Raw genomic sequence first — 17,150 nt, 5'->3', positions numbered from 1 at the left:
ATTATTAATCTCAGGATATTTGGCCCTCACTTAACAAGAAAAAAAGTTAGAACTAATAGTTTGTCCTAAATAGGCTCATGTTTTATTTCTCCCTCATGATTGCTGCTCAGAGTCTCCCAAGAGTCCCTGACTCAATATAGTACTGTAATATACACATGGATTTTTAAGAATCATCCATGAAGCTAATTCCCATACACTGTGCCAGTATCTCTCTATAAGTACTAATTTTAAGCATAGAAAATTAGAGAATTTGCAGCTCATTATAAAAAAGTCATTGTAACACAAATCCATTCATATTGATAGAAAAAAATGTGCAATTTATAAATGACTGCAGAACTTCTTGTCCATATATATAATAGTCCTCCCTTATCCATAGTTTCATTTTCATAGCTTCAGTTATCTGAAGCGAATGACTGTCCAAACATATTAAATGGCAAATTCCAGTAATAAACAATTTATAAGTTTTAAATTGCATGAGTAATGAAATCATGTGTTAGCCAGCTCTGTTCTTCCCAGGGCTAAATCATTCTGTTGTTGAGTTTATCCATATTCTATACACTGCCTACTTATTACTCTTGGTTGTCAGATCAACTGTTGTGCTCCCCCAAGGACTTTTTGTCAAAGTAGTGCGAACTAGTGTGCAGATGCTGATCATAGTTGCGATGCTGATTGCAAGTTAAGACAGTCAGATACTCTTGAGTAAAATATTTATTTACTGTCCGTTAGGACTGGATATAATGGTACAGTTGCTAGTATCCCTACATACCAGCCAGAAGCTGAAAGACAGGAAAAGGGAATTGTCATCACATGCAAAACATTTCAATTTCTGCTATAGATAAATACCAATTTCGAGTATCCTGATGAAATTCAGCAAGACAAAAAAAAAAACAAATTATTTTTGTGTTTATGGCTTTTGTATTATTTTCCAAATTCATTCACTTAACTTGCTACCTTGGCACTTAAATTATTTAAAAAATAGATACAGTAATTTACATGTAGTAAAGTAGTTATACGCAGTAGTTATATGTAGAAAAATATATAAGAAGTATATTTAATAAAATTAATAGCAATTATAAAACAAAAAATCATTTATATGAAATATACAGATCATAAATGTATAATGTAGAGTCAATAGAAAATTTCCAAAAAGTTTCCTTCTTCTTTCAGAGTAATCTCTCACCTTGTGTTTGTTTTTAAATATCATATAAAGGAATCATGCATATGTCATGATAAAATTATATCAACCTAAAATTTTAGAGATTCAGCCATGTTATTGTTTATACTAGTGGAACATGTTTGTGTAAAATCACGTTTTTTTTTAATAAAAACAGTGACCCAGACTCTGCATCTGAATGAAAACGAAGTTCTGAGCCTGCTCTTAATTTTACCCTATAGAACATGAGCTCTAAAGCAAGCTCACTGTAATGAGATTCCAGAATTACTTCCCTTTTTAAAACCCCAATTTCAGCTAAATAATCCTATGGTGACTCTCATCATTTTAAAAATTAGAGGAAAATGGCATTATACATTCCTAAGCCATTATCAAAAATGATGAAATCTTGCCATCACCTTCTCTGGAAATTTAAAGCATTTGTGTTTCAACCTAATCAATGCTTCCTAAATGATAATGTGTTGCATTGCTGTCATCTGTTTTCCTTGCTTAGGGCGTTGCATTGCCAGCAAGTTAGAATGCAATGGAGAAAATGACTGTGGAGACAATTCAGATGAAAGGGCATGTGGGAGAAAAAAGCCAGTGTGCCCGCGGATATACACCCCGATCCCTAGCGTACAGATGATAGGTGCAGGGTATGTAACACATGTTTTATCATTTTGGGGAGAAAAGATATCTCTGAACTAATGACTTTGGAATAGTGAAGTTTTATTTGCTTTCTTCATTGACTTCTTTTTTTTCTTTTATTGAGTTTATTGGTACATTTTTGATATACAGTACAATTACATTCATTATTGGGATCTTGTACCTTTACATGACAGGTCTTGGTTCTCATTTTTTCCCCTTGTCCCCACCCTCCCTTCACCCACCCTCCCCTCCCCATTTACAAACACTTTATTTCCATTTTTTCATTTTCTCATATTTTTTTCTTTTCCTTTATTCCCTTTCCCCTTCATTGACTTCTTACTACAGTGATACTTCTGTTCAGGAACTCAATTCTTTACACAATTCTGGTCAAAACCCGAATTGGTCTCAAACCGGATCAAATTTCTCCATAAGGTCAACATTGAACTTAACCACTGAATTCAGTTCACGACCAACTCAGTTTGTGAGTAGAATCTTAGAAGTTCGTGAATCCAAGGGCTACTCTCACACCAGCCCTGTCTCTGTTACTGGATTATCACATTCAGGCAGGCCCTTATCCTCTCTCCCAGGGAATAAGAGAATTTAGCATTTGTCACACTTAATTTCATGGTAACGTTAAAGGCTTCTTATAAGCATTTTTAAATTTTAATTACCATACATCCTTCTGAAAGCTCTAGAATAGATCAGGGCAGATTAGGGAAAGGTTAGCAAACTGGAAAGTGCACATGTGGATCCCTGGATCTTGAAAGAGTAAGTAACCACTTAGAAACTTAAGGGGCAAATTTAGGAAGAAAATAACAGAAAAGTATGTGTGTGTGAAAATCAAAACACCAGAGAAGCATAACCAGTCTTTTGTTATGATAAGGGAGCCCAGCATCAACAGAGAGGCAAAGAGAAACAAAGGAGTTGGGCAGTTATAGAAATACAGGATCACAATGATTTGAAAAACAGTAAGAGTAAGTCAGGGCCAGAGGTTTAGCTCAGTGGCTCCTATGCCTTCCTCACAAGCACAAGGACCAGAATTGGATCCCCAATACCAAAAAAGAAAAAAAAAAGTAAGTGGTAAGTGGATGTGGGATCCTCTTCTATGGATGATATCATGTATGAGAAGATCAGAATTTACAAACTAGAAAGCTGAATCTCAGACAATTTTTATACTTGATCTTAGCCAAAAGGCCAAGAAGCCATCTCAGAAAATTTTTAAAAAGCTACCTAAGTCTATCAAGTACTAAATGGTGGAAATAGTATTCAAATCCAGAGATCAAAACCCAGATTGACTCCATCATTCCATGCTGATTTGATATGGCATCCTATTAGGGATAAGAAAACACTGGAAGAAACCTCAAGAGACCATGGGACTTTATGTTGGATGAGTGCTCAGAAATTCTAATATTCCCTTCCAAGTTTATCTGGTTGTCAGGGCACTGGGAATTCAGCAAGGTGTTCCAAATTCATCAGACTGTCCCAAAGTTTTAGAATAGTTTAGGGTATATAAAGAAGTCAAGGAAAACAAAAAAACTTAGTCTAGTTTGAAGCACAGGAAAATCAGTAAAATTAATATCCTGTGCCTTCCCATTCCCGTGATAAAATAAAAAATAGAATGTCTCCTAAAACCTTCAGTTTTGGCCAGAAGGAAAATCATTTGTCATCAGTTTCTGTTGCTTCATTTTGGACTTTCTAAAACTCCAAGTCTTTCACTAATTTTGCCAGAGTTGCTTAATATGAAATCTTGAAGCCTGAGAGACAAATAGCCATAGATGTAAATACAACTGTGTTTGATTTAAATAAAAGCCAGAAGCCATTGAACAAACTCAAGGGCTCCAGTAAAACAGAAAAGACATTAGTCTTAAAGTCAAAGGAGCTGGGTTCTAGATATTCTGCATTAACTCACTACATCATAACATCTGCAGGCCTCACTTCCCACATCTGAATGTTGGATGGCTACAAACTGGTAAGAGGCTCTATCCTAAGAGTTTCTCATTATTGCTGATTTCGATAACAGTGCTTGAACATCTTATTTTACCCGTGTGTTTAATTGGTTTTCTTCTTTTGTTTTCCTTGGAAGAAAACCTTAGCCAAACATTCCTGCTGATAATCACATTTTCTAATGTTCTGATTGATGAAGTGTAACATTACAAACTCACCTCTTGTTCCACTGGCCCAGACTTTGGAGTTACAGATGGCAAGGACCACATGCTCTGTGTACTTTGGCAAAAGGACTAAAAGGCCTTCTGCCAACCAGAGCTGTTGTCCCAAGGATTCTCAGAAATGAGCAAAAGCTGTTGGCTCAGGAACAACTGTTCTTCTCTTTGCCTTCCAGAGGATCAAGAATTTTTGCTGAGCATAATTTATTTTTAATCCACTGGGTTTGCAATCTCTGTCTTCTCCATTCTGCCACCAACACATTTCTACCTACAAATGGTAGCTTCCTAGGTGAATTTTTTTTTTTTTATTGCCATGTCTCCACGGGACTAAAAAAATTCTAACCAGATATATCAAATTCCTACATTGCTAATCTCACACACCAAGCCCTGTATTTGAAATAAGAATCAAGCAATTATGCTGTTTGTTTTCTATCTGGCTCAGTCAGTGTACAAATATAAATATATACACCCATATATATTTATATAAGCACACACAACACATGTTTATTTTTGGTGTATATATTTTTAGTGCTTGTCTAGGATATACAAGGCCTCAGATCCCATAACTAGCACAGGAAAAAAAGTTATAAAGTATGAAACATAAAGAAAATGAGATAAAAGCACTTTAGAAAGCTGAATTATTAAATGTCACTATGGATTGGAAATGAAGTTATTTAAAGTCGATCTAAACATTTCAGAGGAAAGGGAAAAGATTAGAACTAAAACCTGCTGCATAGTTGGCTTACCTCCTGCGAGATTCCATAGTACCAACCCCCACTGTAATCACCTTCATAAAAATCCCACCTTTGAAGTCTCTGAGGCAAGCTGCTGCTACCTTCACAGATTCCTAAGTATCCAGAAGTCATTTTTCTTGTTGTTTGTTTGTGGCAAAGCCATGAGTGCACAGTATAAGGCAGTATAAGATCAAGAGTTCTTTTTTCTTCATGAAACTGTCCTAATTTAGAAAAGTGCAAATGAGTAAGTCTGGGTCGTACCCGTGTTTTGAATATGATATGCATCTTAGAGAACCCACAGAAATTATACTTTTAAAAAGTTTTATTGAGATATAATGCACACACTGTGCAATTCAGTCATTTAAAGTATACAATTTCAAGAGTTTTTAGTAACTTATGTAACTACCATCACAATATAACTTTACAACATGAAAAACAACTTCCCCAATAAAAAACTTTGTGACTAAATTCCAAAGTGGCTGCACCATTTTATATTCGCACCAGTCATGTCTGATTGAAAATCAATTTCTCTACATTTTAACTGACATTCTTTACCCATCTTTTTTATTAAAGCCAGCCTAATGGGTATGGGATGATATCTCATTGTAGTTCTGTGGGTCTTGAATGAAGAATAACTTTGAGCATCTTTTCGTGTACTTCTTAATTATTTGCGTAACTTCACTGAAGAAGTATCTATTCCTTGTCCACTTTTTAAATGAGTAATTTGTTTTAATTACTGATTTCTAAGAGCTCTTCTGAAACTCTTTGCTTTGGAAGCCATATCAAAAATGAATTGATCACAGACTTTTTTTCTCCCATCTCTGGACTCTTAATTTTATCTCTGGTTATCTATCCTTAAACTAAATGGTGCAAAGAAAAAAAACTGGGTTTCAACTTGCAAAAGATTAAAACTAGACCTATATCTCTCACCATACACTGAACTAAAACTGAATGGATTATAGATCTAAATATTAAAACAGAAACACTAAACCAGCTTGAAGAAAGGTTGGGTAGAACTCTTGAAGACATTGTGTAGGAAAAGATTTTCTGAAGAAAACCTTCGTTGCCCATGAACTAGCATAGTTATACTATAATTAATAATGATATAACAGGGCCGGGTATTTAGCTCAGTGGTTCTGCTGCCTGCCTTGCAGGATCAAGGACTCGAATTCCATCCCTGGTACCAAAAACAAACAAACAAATAATGATATAACAATAAAATTATTATAATTCCTTTAAAATACTGTTATTATTATTTCACCATTAGCTCCCTACTGGAATTATTTAACTGTATTGTATTGAAAGGAATGGACTAGAATGGCATTCATTAGCTAATAATTTATTCTGTAATCTACTTTAAATTTGCAATGGCTTTGAAAAATCATAAAAAATTATAAACCCAAATTTTATTTCATGTTGAAACCCCAGAACAATTAAGTGATTGGAATGAGAGAACTTTAGAGTCAGCAGGGCATATTTTTTGGCTTCAAGCTTTTTGGATACCTCACCGTGGAGTTGGAAGAATAGACTTTTCTTCAGGTCATTTGTCATGCATCAAAAATGTCTAGGAAAAGGAATTTCTTTCATATAAGTAAGGTAAATTTGAAAAGATTGCTCTACATCTATTGAATTCTTAAAAATTATTTTGTTTCTAGATTTCATTTTCTGGCAGGAGAGCCCAGAGGAGAGGTCCTTGATACTTCTTTCACTGGAGGAAAATGTAAAACTGTCAAAAGCAGTAGAGCAAGTAATCCATATCGGGTGCCAGCCAATCTGGAAAACGTCAATTTTGAGGTATGACGGTCAATTGTGGCAGAAGCCTCCACACTGTTGGTGATTACAAACTAAATTTCTAATGAGATATAAGTGATGAATGAAAGATACGGAGTGAAAAGGTAATTAACAGTTTTAATCACCTATTATGATTTAGATTTAATTCTTCTATAACTCAATGAAGTCTGGGTTATTATGAACCAACTTACAGATGAAAAAAACCAAGGTAACTAAACTGTCAAAAGTCAAACATCTTACAAACAGTGATTCAAACTCAGAATTCTGGATTCAAGTTAATCTTTCCTCCAGTGAACATACAACTCTCAATGTATTTCCAGCTGGATAAGAGTACCAATTTATTTAGAATTTCTCTGATCATACCTAGTTCTTTTAAATAACCATAATATTGAGGCATAAAAAGTGTTAAGATGCTAAGAAATCACAGTGGCTCTATGTATAATGAGGTAGTTTGGTTTACCTTCTTTCCTATTTTACTAGTATTTTTTGTTGCTATTCTTTTTGTTGATTTTGATAAGTAGCAATGGGTATCATACTAGCCCTAGGAACCTGAACATCAGTGATCCCTTCTGTTTATACCTAAGTAAGCAATTTATTTCTTTTTTCCCCCATTAAGTTTATTGGTACATTTAAAGCAAACAATACAATTACATTTATCATTAGGATCTTGTACTTTTTTTTTAGCTTTAATTGAGTTTATTGGTACATTTTAGGGATACAGTACAGTACAGTTACATTCATTGATGGGATCTTGTACCTCCACATGACAAGTCTTGATTGTCATTTTTTCCCCTTACCTCTGCCCTCCCTTCACTCCCTCCTCCCCTCCCCATCTACAAACACTTTATTTCCACCTTTTCATTATCTCACATTTTTTTTCTTTTCCCTTATTACCCTTCCCCTACCCATCCCACCTTCCCTACACTTTTAGCTCCTTTCTTCCCATTTCTAAATGTCAGTAATCTTATTAGGATCTTATGCATTATTGCAGATTATTCACACCAAAGAGGATCTTGTACTTTTAAGAGGTGTGACTTGGTTCTTATCTTTTCCCCATACCCCTGCTCTCCCTTCACCCCCTTCATCCTTCCCTATTTACAAAGACTTTGTTTTCATTTTTTCCTTTTTTTCACATTTTTTTCTTTTCCCTTATTTCCTTTCCCCTCCCCTTCCCATTTCCCTTTAGCCATTTTCTTCCTATTTCACACTCTCAATTATACTGTTTGAGCCTCATTTACACTTTTAGTTTTTCACTCCAGATAAACTATTCAGTATTTACTCATGTGTCCTATTTATTTCATTTAAGAATATAGCCTCAATGTGCATCCGTTTAGCTATAAATGTTTATAGTTTCTCATTCTTTATGGCTGAGTAGCATTCCATTTTATAGACAAGCCACATCTTTATCCAGTGTCCATCTGATGGGAAAATTGGGCTGTTTTCAAGTTTTGACTGTGCCGCTATAAACATGGGTGTGCATATATCACCGTGGTATGATTCTTTTCATTCTTTTGGGAAGATACCCAGCAGAGGGATGGCTCTGGATTAGAAACCTCTAATCCTAGTTCTTTGAGGTATCTCCATATCAATTTACACAGTGGTGGCACCAGTCTGCACTCCCACCAACCATGGAGAATGGTTCCTTTCTCCCCACAGCCCCTCCAACACTTGTTATTGGTTAATTTCTGATAGTAGCCATTCTTTCTGGGGTGAGGTGGAATCTGCTTTCATTGCATCTCTCGAATGACCAATGATGTTGAGCGTTTTTTCATATATTTATTTGATGCTTTCACTTCTTTGTCTGAGAAATGTCTGTTCATTTCAGATGCCCATTTTTGAATCAGGTCTTTGTATTTGGGGGGTCTGATTTTTTTTTAGTTGTTTATATATTCTAGATAATAATCCTTTGTCTGAGGAGTATCTGGTAAAAAATCTTTCCCAAGAGCAATTTATTTCTTTTAATTCATAATAAGTAGGAAATACATGGCTTTCATGGTGACATCCACTTACACAAATTTGATATGCTAAAGAGAATTTCACCAGAAATCTAATGGTTTCTGAGAACTACTTTATGGATACTATGTGTTCAGGAATAGGTCATTCAACTCTGCCTTTTAAAAAAGACATTTCTATACATGTATACAGGCATTGTGCAAATGGATACATTAAATCGAAAACCATCTAATAAGCACTAACAAGTTTGCATCTGGGATATATCTTTGGAATCCAGCTGTCATATCCTAATATCTCTGGGAAGACTGTTGATACTAAGATTCATGGTACTGAACAGGCTTTGAATGGTATTTGAATAGGTATTGAATAGGATTATAGACAGAGCTGAAACCTAAAGGATGAGAACCTGTTCCCAGAAACTGTGATGCTGAGGTCAGAGTGTAGTGTATTGAAATGCTCTAAACCAATCTCAGAGTGAAAAATCAATGCGGAAGTTGTTTAAAAACAACAGGCCTAGTTAGTAGAACTTTGGCTCCCACCTATGAGGGAGTGAGACCAAAGCTTACAGGGAAGCAAGTCTTTGAATATGTTTATGGAGATGAAGAGACATATTTAGAGAAATCTACCAAGTCAATAATCAAGTTCTTCATGATTATTCCATATTTGTAATTAATATTAATTCTGAGTGGTCTGTTGCATGCCTGTTTTGATCTGAATATTTTGTGAGGACTTTCAAATGAGATCACATTAGCAATAATGCTAGTATTATGCCACTTAAGAGATCCCAATTATTACATGCAGAGCTCAGTTACCTTCAGATCTCTGTACCAACCCAAGCTGTGTCACTGACTCAGGAATCTGTCTGTTTTTTCCTTAGAGCCACTGCTTTGCTATTGGCTATTTGCTAAGCATATGTCATCACCAGCAAACTGCAGAGTAGTTACCACCAGTTCTTACCAATACAGTGACCTGCCCAGACACTCTTCTGTGGCACCCCAAAGCCATAAGGCATCTCAGTGCCTCTGCAATCACTCAAAAGCCTCCCTGATTCCCTTATGAAATTCATAACCTCAGGTTCTGTCTTGATCCTTACATTAAAGGAAACTAAATGCCACAGGTTTCCTCTATTCTTGTTTCTCAATTCTTCTGCCTCTTTCTACAAACCAACTTCCTGCTTTTTAAACACAAAACTAAAAGTGTTAATGCATGCTTCTTGAGTCCCAGTAAGTTTTCAGCCTATGAGATTCATAGAGTCAAGAGATGCTCACCTAGAATATTTACAGCATGTAAAATAAGGAATACCCCACCACCATGCACGCACACACACACACACACACACACACTCTCACACACTGTCATCAGTATCTCTTTCTGGGCAAGTTTGGGAAAATTGAGTTCATCAGAACCTACCCACTGTTTCTTGCACTGCATGAAGAGAAATTGTCTTCTTCCTTTTCAAAGTTTCCCTGGATTTCTACGTTATTTTTATAGAGTAGCATCCACATAATCTTCCACACAGTCTCTTACTATTTCTCCTCTCTACATGATGGGCTGGCAGTTTCTGTTCAATTATCTCTTAAATATTTTTACACAATTTTTGCAAAACACAAATGCAATAGACACCATCCATCTACTTAATATTTCTTAAGAATTTATAATATGCAATGTACTCTCCTTAGGATTAATATGTAAGATAGATTAATATAAGATAGGGCCTCAATTTCCTAGTCTAATTTAACCTTTCATCATTGCTCATTCATATACCTGCACCCCACCAGCTAATATATATAGTCAGACTTTCTCTCAGATTTTTATCCTCGATGTCCAACCCCCCTCTACCCACTCTTGTTTTCCTTTAAGATGCTGAATCTTTTCTTGTGTGAGAGCTAATTCATGAAACAAAACATTTGTAGTCTGCTTTTCTGAAGAAACAATAAAAACATAAACAAATATTATAGATTAGATGATTGATAGATGTGATTTTATTGCTTTTTTACTAAAAGCTTCATTTTAAATACTCATTAGCATGCACTACAACACCCAAAAGAGACACTGAACTTTTTATTATATTTTAATAATAAGCAACAGTCCTCTGCAGTTGGCTTATTTTTTGTTTCCTTGACTAATTTTATAAGTTATTTAACAATGACGTGGTTTATGGCTCAGTCCATTTTAATCATGAGTATTTTAAAATAAGAGATTCTATTGCAAATCAGACAAACATCTATAAAATAAAAAATTGTTCATCAGTTTCGAATATTTTAAGATTAATCCTTTGTCCTATTTGTAACATTGCCCTTTTCTTCTCATAACAGGGACTTACTTTCTTCTTAGGAAATACCCTGTTCTATTCTTAGCTAAGTGGGTCCTACCTGCTGTTTTTTCCTCTTCTTGCCTGATTAAGTCAATGAAGACCATTAATCGCCTGCAAGGCAGAAACATTAAATTGTTTTTCTTCCATATCAGAGACTGGCCAGTAGAGTGCCTTCCAGATCTCTACATGGCAGAAGGAGATGGAGATGGAATTAAAGCAGGATCGAACAGAAATTCCTCCCCCTTTTTCTAGGTATTAGTCTTCTCAGAGCTATCTTAAATTAGATCACACACTACATCAAGATCACAAGCAGAACAAAAACAGCTTTCATTACTTAGAACCTGTTTAAATATCAGTTTAGGTGTCATTTCCTTTTGGGAGACTCTGCTGATATTGCCTGTCTGGGTCTTATATTTATCTTTTTGTTCCCCTTGGCAGCACAGAATTTATCACATTGAATTGAGTATTCATAGCTATTTTCTCCCCACCAAATTGATTAACAATTGATAACTGTGGTAGGAACTAACATTATTCCTTGTTCCTCAGCAATGAGTCTTCAATAAATACTTGAGTACACAAATGAATAATTCATTTGTATTAGATATTCACAAATAACTCCAATATGTCCTACATTGTTTTATTTCATATGGATTTTTTTTCCAGGTCCAAACTGAAGAAGATGATTTGGAAACAGATTTCTACAAGGATTTAATTCCTTTAGAAAAGAATGAAAATGAAAAAGTTTCAGTATGGGGTACAAAGAAAAATGATTTTAATGTACCAATTTTTTATTCATCAAAGAAAAATGAAAACTTTAAACATAATTTGGCTTTCAGAGAAGCCATTAAAGCCTCCCACAAGAAGGTAATAAAAATGGTTCCCAATCTTTATTCTTTCTAGAAACTTAACACCAGTTGAAGCAATTATGCATTTTGGAGAAGAAAGTTTTGATATCATAGCAGTATTTTTAACACACACCCAAATAAGTTTACTCTTTTTTATTAAATCCCACTACATATATTACCACACCACCCTGCACCAAGATCAAATTCAGTACCTTGCCCTTGTGAGGCAGGCATGGCACCACTGAGCTAAATCCCCATCCTGTTAAAATGCACTTTAAAAGTTATAGTGATAATGTGTAATAATGTTCTTCTCTGTGATTGTGTTTTTTCTTGTGTTTTCTTTATTTTCATATAGTTATACTTCTGTAGGTGTGTTTCATATAAACCAAACATTTAGCATTGAAATTAATAAAAGCTGACAGTCTCTGGCTTTTGCTAGGGAAATTCAGCCAATTTATGTTTAGTGTACTCACTGAAACCTTCATGTGTTCCTTCCATCTTTTATTTTTCTTACTCATTGCACAATATTGTTGTCTCTCATTTCCTTATTTTTCCTAATTTTGCATGTTTCTATCTTTCCCTTTTGTCCCTTTGGAATCTCTTCTGTACTTTTAAATCTGCATGCTGTTACTCTTCTCTAGTTGACAAACATAATTAAAATGTATCTTTTTTTATCACAAGAGATAACGTCTCTCAAAAGATGTTTTACTTATCAATAATTCATGCAATACACTGGAGAACATATTTGCTTCCCTATTCACAGGCTTCAGTACCAGTTTTAGTGAGATAATAAGAATCTTGGTGTGTTCGTAAGAATTATTTAGAATTGGTTTTTATATTGTATGTGTTAGTTTATATTTTGTTCTGACTCTTATCGTCCCTATTTACAGATTCTTCATATAGCACTTATAATTTCCATGTTCATAGTCTGTTTTATATTAGTTTTATATTTTATATATGGATCACCATTTTCTCTCCTCTCATCTTCCCTTTTTTGACATTTCTATTTTTGCTCAGTTGTCATTTTTTTAGTGTTTTTCTCAGGGAAGATACATGCAAGATGAACTTCCCAAATCTTTGTATATCTAGTTGTTTGCTTTTCTCTGAGTAACAAAGAGAAAGATCTCTTGTTGCCTTTGCTACCTTGGGCGCACCATGTTGTTTCTCCTCTGTGATGCTTGTTTGCCATCCCAGCCTAGGAGCCAGCCAAGTACAGACTGAAACCTCTATGAACTGCAACTCAAAACAAAGCAGACGCCCTAAGATATGTTGCCCAGGAATGTGAAAGCAATTCAAATAGATATAATTTCTAAGCAGATTCCCGGTGCCCAAAGCCCTATAGAATTTATGTGAAGGTGTATGCTTCTGTGTCACATGGACCTCGAATACATGTAGTGGAGACTGGAACAAGAGGGAGATTCCAGGCTGGCCGTATGGGCTTATTTTATCAAAGAACACACAGCAATTAAACCCTGTTCTGCAGAAACCCTTAGTGTTTGGGAATGATTCTGATGATGATGATGATGAGACCTCTGAGAGTGAAAGTCTTCAGAGGAAAACTGCAAAGAAGCAGGCCATGACACAGACCAAACTGGAGATGTAGAAGGCCCTTTCAGAAGATTCCACTGTATATGAATATGACAATATTTATGATAAGATGCAGGACAAAAAGAAAGTAACCCCAGATTACTTTCAGGAAAAGATTGAAAGCCCAAGTTTATCTACAACTTACTAAAAGCAGTTGAGATCAGAAAAAAGAATGGCAAAAAATACAGAGAAAATGAGAAATGGAAAAAGGAGAATTTAATGATAAAGAGGCATTTGTGACATCTGCTTATGAAAAAAGAACTTCAAGGAAGCGCTGAAGAAGAAGAAAGCAAAAAGGGCTGCTGCACCAGCAGAAAGGTCTCAGTGGATTTTATAGGTGCCTGTTAAATCAAGCAGTTGGTGAAGAAGTACTAAAATGCACCTTCATGAAGCAAGTTCTGGAATAAATGAAGAGAAATCAAAAGGTTACGAAGATGAAGTAAATTCAGAGAACAGAATACCCCAAGACAGATGTGTTCTCCAAACCTGCTTGATGGAGGAAGAAAACCAAGATGCAGGCAGTGATTTTTCCTCCATTAAGTTTATGACATTTAAAGCAAACAATACAGTTACCTTTAGCATTGGGATCTTGTATCTTTACATGATATGTCTTGGTTCTTACTTATTCCCCATGCTCTTACCCTCCCTTCACCAGTGACTTTGATACTAAGAGCAGTGAAGATAAAGAGAGCCCCAGAAGGTCAAAGTTCACAGAGACCTCCAGGAATTATTCCAAGCATCTCAAGAACCACAACCACTCAAGATCATTTAGTGGAGAAAGAGGGAACAGTGCCAGACACAATACCAAAAGTTCCAAATCCAGAGGGTATGAGAAAAGGGAAGATCAGCACCAAGAGAGGCAGTCCAGAGATCAGGAAAACTATTGCATTGACTGTGACGACAGAATACAAAGGATTCTCAAAAACCCAGAGAGGCCAGTCATAGAGATTCCCATTGGAAGAGGTATGAACATGAAGATTAACCAAGGGGAAACCAGAGAGAAAGAAATGGCAAAGAATGGAAAAAAGAGAACTTTTCTTCAAGGGAACAATAAAGAAATAGACAATGAAATGATCATGACCAATACAGTGAGAGAGCTAAGGAGGAGGAACAGACAAGCAAAGAACAGGAAGGGCAGGTGAAAGAAAAGAAGGAAAGATATAAAAAATAATGATAAATACAGAGATGGGGGAAAACAGGAAGTGTTCAGTCTTCAAAAAGAAATAAAAACAAAGAAGGCAGATCAAATTCTAGGCCAAAGGAAGAGTTTCCTGATCATGATAGAGCCAGTAAAATGAGGAATATGGAAAAGAACAAAGAAAGACACCAAGAGAAGACCTCCGGCTCTGAAACATCCCTGAGAACAAAACACAAACTCACAGAGGAGAAGCAACAGCAGAGAAAAGAACAAGAGAGGCAGTAAGTTTGTGAAGAGGAATAATAAAGAAACTGTAACGTCAGCTAGAGACAGGTGCTTGTCCAGACAAATGGCACAGGCTAATGCGAAGACCCATATTGAGAAAGATGACTGATGGCTGCCCCAGTGGGAAGATCTATGAAAACACACACAGGACGGAGTAATTTCTAGGACTTGCTCTGTGAATACACTGTGAAAGGTGTTAACCAGAGAGTATTTTCAAAATTTATTTTTTACTTAAGTCGAAAGTCAGTCCTTTAATATTGACTGTTTAACTGGAGATATGTATATATGTATGCATATATATGCCTATATATATATAAATACATATATATGTATGCCTATATATATATATATATGCCAATTGTAATACTTCATGCTCTGAAATTTGCATTAAAGTATGTAAAAAATGTAGATCATGTATTTTGTCTAAATAACTTTTCAACCCACAACATACTTGGCTTAAATGAAAATTTTAAAATAAATGCTTGGTTTCCCTAGCTTTTATTTACCTTTAATCTATCTCTCTCTCTCTCTCCCTCCCACGCCCCTCCCTCCCTCTGTTCCTCCCTCTTTCACTCTCTTATTTTGCCTCTTTTATTTAGGATTCTAGTTTTGTTAGGATACATAAAGTGATAAAAGTCTTAAACTTCACAATGAATGCTGCGGATCTGCATCTCTCTGATGTCTTTTTGAAAGCACTTAACCATCTGCCTTTAGATTACAACTTCGCTTTGTACAGCCGAATATTTGAGGACTTTGGAACTCATTACTTTACTTCTGGATCCCTGGGTGGAGTGTATGACCTTCTTTACCAGTTTAGCAGTGAAGAGTTAAAGAATTCAGGTATATTTTCTTCAACCTTTGCTTTTTTAAATTTTTATAATAGCATGCAATACATTTTTCACCTCCTCTATCATTTTAATTCTTTTGGAGGCTTTAAATTAAATCTGCTTTATTTTCAAAATGATAATTAAGTGTACTCAAAAGCATACACACTCAAATCAATAAAATGAAAATAGGAAAGTAGAACCAAAATGAAGAAAAAATAAGCTTAATCTCCCTGATTGGACATCATATTCAGTTATGATTTTTCCAGCCTCTAGGAACATAATAAGATGTACTATAGTGGCATCTCCTAAAAAGGCAGTTTGATGCAAATACTTCAAGAAAATAAAGGTTATTCCAGAGCTAACTTCTCAAAGATAATTTACTTATAACATTTTCATATAAGATAGTTTTATAGAGCAATAATTTATAGGAAATTCAATAGTAATAATTTTCTTTCATTTATTTTAAGAAAAGCCAAGGACATAAGATAAAAGAACATAGGGAATTGATAAGGGCCTAAGGTAATGTGAGTCAGATGCCTACTACTAGTATAAAGTATGCAGCCTAACATGAAGACTTTAATTTGAGGAAAGCTTATAACTTTATATCTTAAAGTACAGAGCAGGGTTTTTTTTTTTTGCTTACATATGAAATATCAAACCAAACATGTTCTAAGTATTTCTCTTAAATTGTTTATATTAATTATCATAGCTTAAGCATCTTTAGATAAATTTGTTTTCAGTCTCCTGTGTGAACTGAATTAACATTTGGTGTGTCTTTAGAGCAAAATTAGGAAACTGAATAGTAGCCAGAGTCAAACTCATCAAATTCCAAGCAAATCAGAATTATTCATCATGAAATATTTATACAAATGTAAATAGGAATTGATTTAAAAACACAACCTCAGGCTAGCCTTGGAGCCAAGTGAGTTCCAGTCCTTCTGTTCTTACAGCTCACTGTGGCAAAAACTAATAGCTGATCTGAGTTCTTCCAGATCTTAATGTATCACATTTCCTTCATGATCTCCATCCTAAGAAAGAGGATGTATGAATACCTTTCATAAGGATTTTCAATGAGAAAGCCTTAAATTTTTTAAAAATATCTGACATGTTTACTAAAATCCAAAAGATTTATGCCATAGTGGGTTTCCACACTGCCTGCCCCTTACATTTCATTTAATTTATCGTTTCTGCTGGAGCAATGCTTGCAGGATGAATTGAATATCTTCTTCCACTAAAAATAGCATCAGTGTTAGTGCTGAGCAAAAATAGCTGAGGGAAATCCTTGGCACTTGTCTTGGTTTCATCTTACCCTTCAGATGAAATTATTCTGCTTACTCCTGATGCAGCCCAGACAATAATTTCCCACTTGATGAGTATATGCAGTATTCATTTAGCCAAAAACCTTTGAATGATTACACATCATTCACACAGTAAAAGAAGTGTGTGAATTTTTAAACAATCATCCAATGTTTCAAAAGTCGAATTCCAATAAGGAAAATGAAGAATGATGGGTGATACATTTCTACAAAACTATTCTTACCTTCCATCTCTTTCTCTATAAAGGTAAAGAGAAAAAATATATATGAAAAAAATGAAATCCCGTTCATGAGTAAGTCATTGTGTTATAGTATAGATAGAAGATAGATGTAGAGGTAGATATAAGATAGATAGATAGATAGATAGATAGATAGATAGATAGACAGACATAGACAGATA

The 17,150-nt window shown here is 35.0% G+C and overlaps 1 protein-coding gene and 1 pseudogene across 1 annotated transcript in view; both read left to right on the top strand.

Annotated features, from left to right (window-relative positions):
* Nucleotides 1-17,150, top strand: part of C6 (complement C6) — a 68,992-nt gene that overhangs the window by 11,176 nt on the left and 40,666 nt on the right. The window contains exons 5-8 of the mRNA XM_010633875.1: nucleotides 1,665-1,806; nucleotides 6,350-6,488; nucleotides 11,416-11,616; nucleotides 15,207-15,447. Coding sequence (XP_010632177.1) covers nucleotides 1,665-1,806; nucleotides 6,350-6,488; nucleotides 11,416-11,616; nucleotides 15,207-15,447 — 723 coding nt within the window. The remainder of the gene's footprint in view (nucleotides 1-1,664; nucleotides 1,807-6,349; nucleotides 6,489-11,415; nucleotides 11,617-15,206; nucleotides 15,448-17,150) is intronic.
* Nucleotides 12,944-14,928, top strand: LOC104868907 (annotated as a pseudogene).

Source organism: Fukomys damarensis, unplaced genomic scaffold (genome assembly GCF_012274545.1).
Source record: "Fukomys damarensis isolate Sample0158 unplaced genomic scaffold, DMR_v1.0_HiC HiC_scaffold_1, whole genome shotgun sequence".
In the NCBI taxonomy this organism is placed as follows: domain Eukaryota; kingdom Metazoa; phylum Chordata; class Mammalia; order Rodentia; family Bathyergidae; genus Fukomys; species Fukomys damarensis.
Note: the sequence above shows the minus strand (reverse complement) of the source record. Positions and strands in the feature narration are given on the sequence as shown.